The sequence below is a fragment of the Vollenhovia emeryi genome, unplaced genomic scaffold (assembly GCF_000949405.1).
Source record: "Vollenhovia emeryi isolate VEMERY1.0 unplaced genomic scaffold, V.emery_V1.0 DF939144.1, whole genome shotgun sequence".
NCBI classification, from domain to species: Eukaryota; Metazoa; Arthropoda; class Insecta; order Hymenoptera; family Formicidae; genus Vollenhovia; species Vollenhovia emeryi.
Genome location: NW_011967222.1, coordinates 2032357 through 2043686, shown reverse-complemented (window position 1 = coordinate 2043686; position 11330 = coordinate 2032357). Strand labels below are relative to the sequence as shown.

At 39.0% G+C, this 11330-nt stretch overlaps 3 protein-coding genes across 4 annotated transcripts; 2 read left to right on the top strand and 1 right to left on the bottom strand.

Annotated features, from left to right (window-relative positions):
- On the top strand, positions 1–1842 carry LOC105566584 (26S proteasome non-ATPase regulatory subunit 14). 2 transcript variants are annotated; one of them, XM_012020702.1, is made up of 6 exons: positions 1–216; positions 333–450; positions 523–672; positions 744–1007; positions 1074–1340; positions 1445–1842. In XM_012020702.1, exons 2-6 carry the CDS (start codon positions 358–360, stop codon positions 1604–1606), a joined length of 936 nt encoding a protein of 311 aa, XP_011876092.1. In that variant the 5' UTR covers positions 1–216; positions 333–357; the 3' UTR covers positions 1607–1842. The 2 variants fall into 2 exon arrangements, with proteins under 2 accessions (XP_011876092.1, XP_011876091.1); XM_012020701.1 differs by having other exon boundaries at positions 1–251.
- Positions 1843–1881: 39 nt separating this feature from the next.
- LOC105566583 (H/ACA ribonucleoprotein complex subunit 4) lies at positions 1882–5437 on the bottom strand. The gene is made up of 8 exons (XM_012020700.1): positions 5283–5437; positions 4856–4980; positions 4435–4767; positions 3696–4106; positions 3495–3615; positions 3097–3347; positions 2527–2742; positions 1882–2446 (listed from the first exon to the last, which is right to left on the bottom strand). Exons 1-8 carry the CDS (start codon positions 5290–5292, stop codon positions 2369–2371), a joined length of 1545 nt encoding a protein of 514 aa, XP_011876090.1. The 5' UTR covers positions 5293–5437; the 3' UTR covers positions 1882–2368.
- A 1137-nt stretch (positions 5438–6574) lies between these two features.
- Positions 6575–10300, top strand: LOC105566582 (transcription elongation factor, mitochondrial). The gene is made up of 6 exons (XM_012020699.1): positions 6575–6863; positions 7010–7158; positions 7249–7462; positions 7582–7728; positions 7846–8017; positions 8349–10300. The coding sequence occupies exons 1-6, from the start codon at positions 6804–6806 to the stop codon at positions 8672–8674; spliced, it is 1068 nt and encodes a 355-aa protein (XP_011876089.1). The 5' UTR covers positions 6575–6803; the 3' UTR covers positions 8675–10300.
- Positions 10301–11330: the final 1030 nt, after the last annotated feature.

Genomic DNA, 11330 nt, shown 5'->3' with positions numbered 1-11330 from the left:
CAACCAGCAGGCTGCGCTGCGCTCGTGATTGTGCACATTTTGAGGATTTTGAGGCTTGTCAGCGGTGACGGGAATACTCGCCCGGTCTGCCGCGACGACGGGGAAATTCTCTCGCTGAAGAACGGAGCAACCGTGCGAACAGCTGCGTCCTGGGCCCGATAAGAAGCGCGCGACCCTCTTGCCCCGCGGTTCGCCGAGGAATAGCCCGAGAATCACGTAGCGTTCTTTTCCTAACCTCCAAACATCCGCCTGTACGTACGGAGAGGCGCGTTCAGGCCGAATCTCCGACGGCTCCGCGTTGCGGTTGTACAGTAGCCTTCGAATATTTGCAGTGTCGAGCCCGAGTGACGCGTCAGGATGGACAGGCTGTTACGACTGGGCGGTGGGATGCCGGGCCTGAATCAGGGACCACCACCCTCTGACGCGCCTGTTGTGGACACAGCGGAACAGGTATCCGTCACGAATCCCTCGCGCCTCTGCCCACCTTCGTGTCGCCTCACCGTCCTCTTCGCCCTGTTACAGGTGTACATATCGTCCTTGGCCCTCCTGAAAATGCTTAAACACGGCCGCGCCGGGGTGCCGATGGAGGTGATGGGTCTGATGCTGGGTGAGTTCGTTGACGATTACACCGTTCGCGTTATCGACGTCTTCGCTATGCCGCAAACGGGAACGGTAAGTGCTGGGACGGGAAGATTTAATACAATGGGTGTATTTGTGTACTGACACTCCTTGCGTTTCCTCAGGGCGTCAGTGTGGAAGCGGTGGATCCGGTGTTTCAGGCGAAGATGTTGGACATGCTAAAGCAGACCGGTCGGCCGGAAATGGTGGTCGGCTGGTACCATTCCCATCCGGGATTCGGCTGCTGGCTGTCCGGAGTGGACATCAACACTCAACAGTCCTTCGAGGCGCTTAGCGAGAGAGCGGTAGCTGTCGTCATCGATCCTATACAATCAGTGAAAGGGAAAGTTGTTATCGACGCATTTAGATTAATCAATCCAAATATGATGGTGAGCGCACACTTGTAACAATTATGTCCTCCCCCCGATTGCGACTTCATTGTGTACGGATTGCAGGTGTTGGGACAAGAACCGAGACAAACGACATCGAATTTAGGCCACCTACAGAAACCGTCCGTTCAAGCGCTGATACACGGATTGAATCGGCATTATTACAGTATTAGTATTAATTACCGCAAGAACGAGCTGGAGCAGAAGATGCTGCTGAATCTGCATAAGAAAACCTGGATGGACGGTCTTACCCTTGCCGAGTATTCGGAGCACAGTCGACTCAATGAGAATATCGTTTCCGAGATGCTTGAACTCGCCAAGAATTATAACAAGGTAAAACATGCGAAAGCCGCACGCACCATATTGTTTGTATGGTACGTGCACATTGGAGGACATGTTAAGTATCTGTTATAATAATCGCCGAGTTTTCCTCGCAGGCTTTGGAGGAGGAGGAAAAGATGACACCCGAGCAATTAGCGATAAAGAATGTGGGCAAGCAAGATCCAAAACGGCATTTGGAAGAAAAGGTCGACACACTGATGGCTACAAATATTGTTCAGTGTTTGGGAGCTATGCTCGATACGGTTGTATTTAAATAACTGTTTTCTGATACGTCATTCGCAATATGGTATTTAAAGGAAATATACATCTTTTTAAAATAGATATGACATTTTGTATCCCCGACGTGCACACAATCGAGCACAACTTAATTATTTTTCTTGAAAAGTACGTTGTCTTTACAAATTTGATATAATTATCAAACTGAACATTAAACGTTGTTAAATTATGGCACGTGATGTTTAACAAGCGATACATAATAAATATTGCTGATACCTGGAAATGAATTTAATGTAGTGTATAAAGTTACACAGTATAGACATGTACAATCAGTTATTATTGATACTTGGACACCTGTGATTGCTATCTATATCATTGATTTGTAGATTTACGTATTGGAGGAAACAAAAAAATGCATATATAATACATATACATGATGAGGAAAAAGATATATGTACAATAAATTCTTCTAACTTAGTCTTACGAAAAGTCAGAATACAAGCTAGAATACTAGTTCAGAGTTCTTCATTCATATCTAAAAAGAAAAGATATACGTTAGGAATATCGTGAGAAACATTCGAAACCGTAAAAGAGAATCTCGTAGATACTTTGTATTCCTTTATAATTTCGGAATACAAAAGTTTTTTTTATGAAATCAAGAAAAATTATAAGTATTATATATAATATATAAAATTGGAGCAAAGTCTCAATATAATTCAGGACAATAGACGATTCAATAAAAAAATAACTGTACACTTTACGTAACAGTTTAGTCTTAAAAATATTCTTTATTAAACATTATTCTAACTCGACGAAGGTTCCCGATCTTTGTCCTTCTTCTTCTTCTTCTTCTTCCTTTTCTCTTCCTTTCCTGTACATTCCTAAAATACATAAATTGCATATTGTAATACTATTCAAATTTTCCGATTGTACATCTAATTATTAGGACTAGTTCAATTACCCCACTGGTAGCTTCTTCCACTACAACAGACTCTTCGCCTTCTGGATCAGGTTTTTCCTTTTTCTTCTTTTTCTCCTTTTTCTTCTTTTTATCTTTCGGCGACGATGTTTCTATACTCTCCATCGTTTCTTCTTTAACTGTTACTTCCACTGTACTCGTATCTTCTTCTCTTTTCCTTTTCTTACCACTAACGGTTACGTCACCATTCTTTTCCGTCTATATTGATTATTGAAAATTTATTGATTATTGAAAATATAAATGTAATATTTCATATATATTTAGGATAATTCAGTGAAGCATGAGTACTTTTGAAAAAATGCTATTTCTAAACCACTTGATCAAGTCTTATGAATTTTGAACTTTTAGTGTCACTGATGATAATTCTTTAGCACCGTTAAAGGAATTTTACCAGGCCTTAAAATAAAAAAAATTGGAAATTTTTTATGTGAGCACGCGTAGAATTTTCTTTGGTGCGCCATTCTTTCACTCTTCAATCGTTACTAATTTGCACGTAAATATACGCTCGTGATATACATTCATATCCGAAAAGATCTACGTGAAATGACTTACCGTTGCAGGTTCGGTTGCTGGTGCTGCCGCAAAGTCTTTATAACTTTGTAACCAGTCAGTGGGCGTGTTCTCATTTGGTTTCCCATGTTTGTCTAATGTCCCATCAACTATCATACGTTTTTTTTGCATTGCTTTAGGTCCCAAACCCCACTTCCTTGGATACGAATCTCTCTCCATGATTACTCTTTTGAGTTTCGCAACTACCCCATGATCACAGGTAGTCATAGTTGGAGTAGACATCAAAGCTATGGCTGATATAGAAGGTAAATATTATTTCAAGATTATAAGGGCAAGTATTGCGAACACAAGTGTAAAAATGATAAGTTGAGCATTAATAAATATCATCAGCGATTAAACAACTGCGACATATGTCGCTGTTACTTCAAAAATATACTTACCAAGTGCTACAGCCTCGCCCTTAGTAGACACAATTACAATTTCCTGATTCAACTCTATCCCTTGATCGTACATCAAGACGCCCGGCAGCATGATCTTGGCTCCGTAACAGATTGCGTTCACCTAGTAAGTTCGCATAAACAAATGAAGTGCTGTTAAACAATATTCAATTTCCATTATCGGTGCAAAAGTCTGATACATACAGCGCTATCCTTTATGACGATCCTTTTGTGATTCACTAGCAGCGATTCCAGCGGCTTTATAACTCTCCTCAGATACGACTCGTCCCCGTGATTTTCGTACAGCCATTGGGCGTCGAGGATATCGTGCATGGTAACCATACCATCCTGTTCGGACTGAACGCCGGAGCGACTTCTTCGAAGTTCTTGCATGTGACAACCAGTACCTAAGAAGAGCCCGAGATGGACACACATAGTTCTGATATAAGAGCCAGCTTCGCAGCTGACGCGGAACACCCCCATATTGCGCTCTTTGTCGTAATCAAGGAACCAACTGTCGTAAACTGTCCTGACGCGGAGCTGTCTCTTGACCGCCGATATCAACGGCGGCCTTTGAAAGAGAGCACCGCGCAATTTCTCCAACGCTTGATTTACCTAAATCATTGTATCAGTGTGACATAAATATAAAATATCACAGAGAATTAATACACGCAACAAAGATGCAATTTGGATAACAAAGAATAAATGAATAAAGGATTTTATGCTGAAGAAAAACTTTTGAGCTTTGCACATTTTGTATTTATCGTAAGCTAGCGCAGCGATACAACAATCAGAGAGACTCGCATTCAATTTCCTATCACTCAATGTATTATCTGTATATTATATTTTATTATGTAAATACTTGTTTATCCTGTTTTACATCCGTTTGCTTGTACAAACATTTATTCTGTGTTATCCATAATAATATGTTATGCATATTTACCTTCTGGGTACTTTCCGCAGCAGAATGGAGCTTAAACACAGCAACGTATTCCTTTCCAGCAGACTGCTGCGACTTGGCCAGTCTCGTCGCTCTGTCTATGCAGACTATCAGGACTCCCGATACCTTGGGATCCAACGTGCCGGAGTGACCGGTCTTCTCCACCTTTAGGATCTTCTTTATCCAAGCCACCACCTCGTGCGACGACGGATTGCACGGCTTATCTAGATTGATGCAGCCTGACTTTATGTATTCTGATAGGCTGCGATGTAGCGGCGTAGAACCACTTGTCAACGGGGTAAAATGCTTCGTGCGCGTCAGCATCTTATCAAAATTCTGCAATAGATATGGTACGAAATTAGCTGTCGTTGCAATGGCAGCCCCATGCGCCGCGATTCGAGGCGAACAATTTAAAGCAAATCACCTTGAACAGCAGCGGCCAGTCCTTGCACTCGAGCTTCACCTCCACGTTGGAGGGCTCGAGCTCGCATTTCGTCGCCAACTGCAGCTCGCCGAGCGACTTCTTCTTATCCTTCTTCTTACTCTTCTCTGCAAGTAATCGAGAATATAACCTAATCTACCCTAACCCCTATTTAAAAAATGGAACAAGCGATTTTCACGAATTACATTCGGAGAGGCAAACGTAGTGAGTAATGTTTACTGATTTAACAACTTGTGCAAGGATTTATACAGTACTATCATCGTAGGCAAAACCGATGCCGCAGACACGTGTTCGTAGTGGGATCGGGCGGAATTCATAACAGTAATGACGCGATCCCGAATAAACGTAGAGAGAACTCGAATTCTTGAGAAAAAAAATTAAACATTCGTACAAGAGCGATGTTACTCACCTTGCTCCATTTTGAAGTTGGCTAAAATACGTGCGACTGCAATCAAAATCCGGAATACTGCTAAGCGTCGGCACGCGAGACAATCATGGAAGCCGATCTGATTGAGAGAAAACGTGGCGTACTACGACGATGTATCTATAACCCCGCTATTTCTGGGCGCATGCGCACGTACGCACGCAAGTATTTAAGCCTCGTCTACATAGAAGTCGCAGAGTCGTAGTCGTAAGAATAATCGACTGCGATTGGTCAATTTCGTCAGACACATAAGAATTGACCAATCGCAGTCGATTATTCTTACGACTACGACCATTGTAGACAGAACCGAGAATCATTGTAGCGGAGGCTTTACGGTCGAAGAATAATGAACTGTAATTGGTCAATTTCTTCCGACACGACTTACGACATCCAAGCCTCGTCTACATAGAAGTCGTAAAGTCGTAGTCGTAAGAATAATGGACTGCGATTAGTCAATTCCGTCAGATACATAAGAATTGACCAATCACAGTCGACTATTCTTACGACTACGGCTGGATTCACATTATAATTGCAATCGTATTTTGCATGCTGCCGAGTCCGGTCTTCAGTTCCTCCGTGCACTTATTGGCTCAGACGTTTTTCTTAATTACGCGATAATAATTACGAATTTTGTAAAATGGTATATAACTTTTCTTCTTGACCCAATCTACTGTAATCTTTGGAGTCGTCCAAAGCGAATCCGACACCCTGTATATGTTACATTGCAAGAATTTCATGTTACTGTATGCATACCGAATATTTCATATGTAACGTCGAGAGAAATATTGTATTGTATAGATATTATATATTTAATTTTATATTGTAATTATTTCTTTTATATTATTGTATACATTGTAAAGGAAATTACACGAAAAATAAAATAGATAATAACTCAATCAGCAGTGTTAACCGTTTCACGTTAAAACACAAGGGCACGTGATAATCACGATAATATTCTCCAAAATTCTTAACATTTTCTAATATAGAATTTCTATGTAAAATTGAAAAACGCGCTCGATTTTTTAAATACTTTTTGCAAGACCGTAACTGTTAAATTATACCGGAATCGGTAAAAATTGTCCAATCACCGTTAAAAGTAAAGAGAATAGTTGACTGTAATTGGCCAATTTTTACCGATTGCGGCCTAAGTTAACGATTACGATCTTGCACAAACCAGCCTTTATTCTTATCTGGCATTTCGAATCTCGCGCATTTTTTAAATACCAGTCATTGTAAGTTAGGTTAGATTAGGTTAGGTCCACGCAGTTGTGCCTTTTCGTAGCTGCACTTTCTCTACTTTTCGTCTGTTCTGTAACGCAGTTGCCGAAGCATGCTCTTCGGCACTCACGTGTAAATATTTATCCGTGTTGCTTGCAAATTGAACTGATGTCGGACACATTTATAAAGCTAATTAATAATTATATTACTACATATCGAAGATTTCAGATAATTAGCGATCAACTGTGTCATATTTTGTGTCTATGACTTTACAATATCAATAACAAAATGTGGAACGGTATGCTGACGAGGTTTTTTAATACAGTTATGAAAAACCAACGAGGGCAGGTATGATTTTAGATTACGTACCTTGCAGAGATTAATAATTTTTTGAATAATAAGTATGCCATTATTTTACAACAAAAAAAAATGAAAAATTGCCCCCTTTGGTATTCATTAGTCTCCATTTTATCTCTCTTTTATCCTCTTTGTAGATCCACAAGCATCGAGCACTGAGCACAACTGTTTTTAAACTGAACAAAAATGAACTCGCTGATGCTTTCGATATAAATCTTCTCTCTTCAGAAGATAAGGAGAAAATACTTGAAGTAATAAATACCAAAGCCACAACGGACTTACTTAAGTGAGTTAACCATTTCTTTAAGAACTTACGTACAGTCATATATTATAAATTTCCGGTGCATTTATTACTGTTAATATTATCTTTGTGAAGATACTCCATTACGAAGAATCGTGCAGAGAAATTAGAATTGCTCCGTGCAAATAATGGGCCGTTTGAATCGCTGGATGATTTGTTACAAATACAGAGTATGAATAATAAATGGGTGTTCAATTTTTATAAGTCAATTTTATGTGGCAAGAAGAAACCACCTAAGAAGATTATACCGGGTTTAATTGCAACACCACAAAATACTGGGAATCAAAAGGTACGAGAAGCCAGACTCTCCTCAGTTGTCCCATTAAAGAATTGGGTGAAAAGTATCGACGGTTTTCCTCTCTCTCTCGTTTCTATGAATCTTCGATCAATTTCATCTATATGTTACAGGATGTCAACACAGTATTAGGAATATACGTAGGACACGACTTGGTCAGTTGGTCTTTATTAAATCGTGATTGTGAGGTATCACAGTGGGGTTATAAATCTTTTCCGCGAAAAGGGACGAAGGAAACTATTCACACTTTACTCCAAGAAGTAAATATTCAAGCCTTCAAGAGGCTTTTTTATTCACTCAGTAAAACTGTGTTGCTTAGAGATCTTAGTTACCGTCAATCGTACGATATCACATCGCGCCTCTCTATTGGTTTTTAGACAATACCAATTGCTAGAAAATTACCGAAGGCTGATCGGTATGTGATGCAAGAGGCCAATGGTGACATTGGCCACGTACAAAATCGCCACCTTCATCAGGACTTTGTACAACGGTCTATAATAGGCGCTATCATTCTGTCGTATCTGACGTTGTTGGATAGTAGATTTAATGGTATGGAAAATGTACTTTATTAATTATATGAATGTTCCAACGACTAAAATTTACTAATTAGAATTGTTATTTTTTTCTTATGAGGGGAAGTCAAGATTGAGGAATACAAAATGTAGTTTTCTCTTTTCTAATTTATATACGTCAATTATTGTTTTATGAAAATACAAGTTTAATAACAATTTAAGAGATCGATTAGACTAAAATAAAGATTGCCAGCTGCAACCATGATTTTATTCGAAAGATTAGCACTCGTTTTAATGCTGGTATTTTTTTATTACACATTACACGGGGAAGAAAAATCTAATATAAATTTTTGTTACAAATCTTTCAGACACCACAACGTTTGTGGCAAACAATATTTTTATACTTCGGCAGCGTGTATTACTAAAAATCTATGGTCTTATAATAGACAACGAGGCTATTTCCACGCAGTATATGTTGCAAAAGCTGCTGCAAGAAAGCGAGGAACTAATAGAAACAAAGGAACCGAAAGTGTTGATAGGTCCAGATTTGAGAAACATGTACAACGCACAGAGTTCTGTTTGTAAAGAACAAATTGGCTGGTCGTTATTAATAGCGTTAGCTTTCATTGAATTAATTGTACATAAAAGAACCGATATGATTCTTCGCGAGAGGGAGTCTCCTCTGAATTTGTAGAACACGATATTGCCTATCAATAATTTAACAGGCAATGGCAAGAAAAAATACAATGACAAATACAATAGACTTCTGTACAGGTCCATTCATTTATTATATTCTCACTTTTTATTATGTTATCTATAGTATACCAAGTGTATATTGTTGCTCGCTGCTCGAATACAAACTCGCATCCGGTTATTTCATATAAGATTGTACAACGTACCGGGGTGTTTGCCAGAAAAAATAGGATCACCCGGACGATGTTTTGCGGAGCCACCGAACGAGTATACGAGAGCAGGAGGCGAAGCCTCGCGAATGGGCCACGAGGGGTTTGCTGGTGAACTGAATATACATCCGTCTATAGAATTCTTCGTGCCGAATATATGAAACCACGACGACTGTGAGGTACGGTGTTACACGGGGGGGGGGGGGGAATATATCAAATGCCGCTACTTAATCTCGGGCAGTGACGCTGTGTTACAAGCGTGTACGAAATGTTAGCTGATCAAGCATAAAGGGAGACACACCAAATATTTATTTTCCATTGTATGCATCTGAGACTTGACTTTGGTTTACAACCGCGCTTAGGCTCCATCGCGAGAATACGCACATGAACGTCCGAGCTCAGCTTACGCGCAACGAGAGACGCGTACGGTATCGCGGAAAGGATTTGGAAGCTGTTTAAAGGGAATGTTGCGATGGTAAAAGTAGATACGTAACGAACTGCAATGACGACGGTCGTAGAAACGCAAGGATTGTAACGTAACTCAACTTGGGAGATCCGGTTTGTGCGAGTTGCTCTCCTTATTTCGATAAAGCACAACCTTTAAAACAGCATCCAACTTTTCTACGACATCCTGTGTGAGAAGATGATTATAATGATAATTACATTAGCTGTATGCATGAACAAGTTCATTCGGTTAATTTCAGTTTCTCGGTACAGCTCGGTATAGCTGTGCATGCCAATAGTGATACGTTGTTGTTGAACAAATGCAGATATGTCGCTAGAAATCTGTTCCCCCATTTTTGTATCGAGCAAAAAACGTTTAGAAAAGATATTTAACAATAAGATATGCAACAAGAGAGAACTTGGCATGATAATTAATAATCGTTTAAATTAGAATGATTTTTTAAAGACTCGAATCTTTGATTCTAGAGTATGTTAGATGGAAAATACGTCTGAAGACATTGTGATTTGAATCGTCGAATGTAACAATGAAAAATAATACACAATTCAATAAGAAATGAATCGGTTAGAACAAAAAGGGTATATGTGACAACAGCATATATTTGAGAAAGGCAAAAAATTGTTTTATAAGCAATATTAATTTTTCAGTAAGTTTTATACCACTTCGTCTCGAAGAGAGGATCTATTAAAGTAAGAGCAAGGGACCTTCTTAATTTAATTTCGGCCAAAATGTCACACGTCTCCTTTCTGTTCTCACTGGTTCAAAATATAATTAGCTCCCAAGTATCGCTGAGGTACAGGCATACAAAGGCGAACTTTCTGATTTTCAGTTATCGAGTTGCTCTATCTTGGCCCATACAATGTAAGCATAATTGTTATAAACATTACAAGTCTGTAAGCGCCTGCGGCGAGATTAGTTTCCTTTGTATAAATAAACTTTTATATTTTATCGGAAAGAGAAAAAGAGACTGGACGACATGTGATCGCGCGTCTTACAAATTTATATTACAAAGCACAAAATACTCGTTCAATTTGCCCACGTCCTTCAATTATCGATATTATCTCAGTTTACATCTATCTATTGTACGTAGATAAACCTGCTGCTCAGCATACAGAAATCTTTAGTAAAATCTATTTACTTCTCGATATATATTAACAAATTATATATGGACATACATTTGCATCGTATCGTACAATAAATCGGATCGTGCGATTGCGCATTCGGCTCTAGATTACTTCGAATCGTATCGCTGTCAGGTCAACACATTATAATTATTAGAATGATACCCGATCAGACCAGCTGGAAACGAGTGTCGACATATATACTGATATTTTATATTATTTTATATGTATATTCGTATATTTGCATGCATACCCAACGTGTATATACACACGTATGTATGTACACTTTAGATATACATGCTATATATATCTAACAATTGTGTACAATATACTATAGATATATGCATATATATATATACACATATATATATGCGTATATTTCGTTATACAATACTATAACACATTGCGAAACGAAGGGGCGTTAAGTACATACTATCTTGTAATTTACAACAGTTTGTTATACCTAGAAACGTTCCTACGTATGCGCATATGTGTATAAAATCTATTAAATGTACAGGGGAGGGGGAGGGCCGCACTCCAAACAATATTATCAAACGTATACGGTACAGGCTGGACAGTAATAATGGGTCTATATACGCGCGTTTAAAAGAAACTGCGGAGTCTTGTTAAAATATAAAATAAGCGATATGTATACGGATATACCGATTGGTCTTAAAGAACTTAGAATTTACATATCTAAGTGTGTGTCCGTTTTCTCTTTTTTTGTCGCTTCTCCTCTGGCGAAGATACAAAGAATTTCGACACACCAGGCGGATAAATTACAAAATGAAAGATACGTTTTGCAGTAAGCTTTGAACGCGGTTCACTTTAAACGACACGTTACAACTCATCCGAGAAATTCGC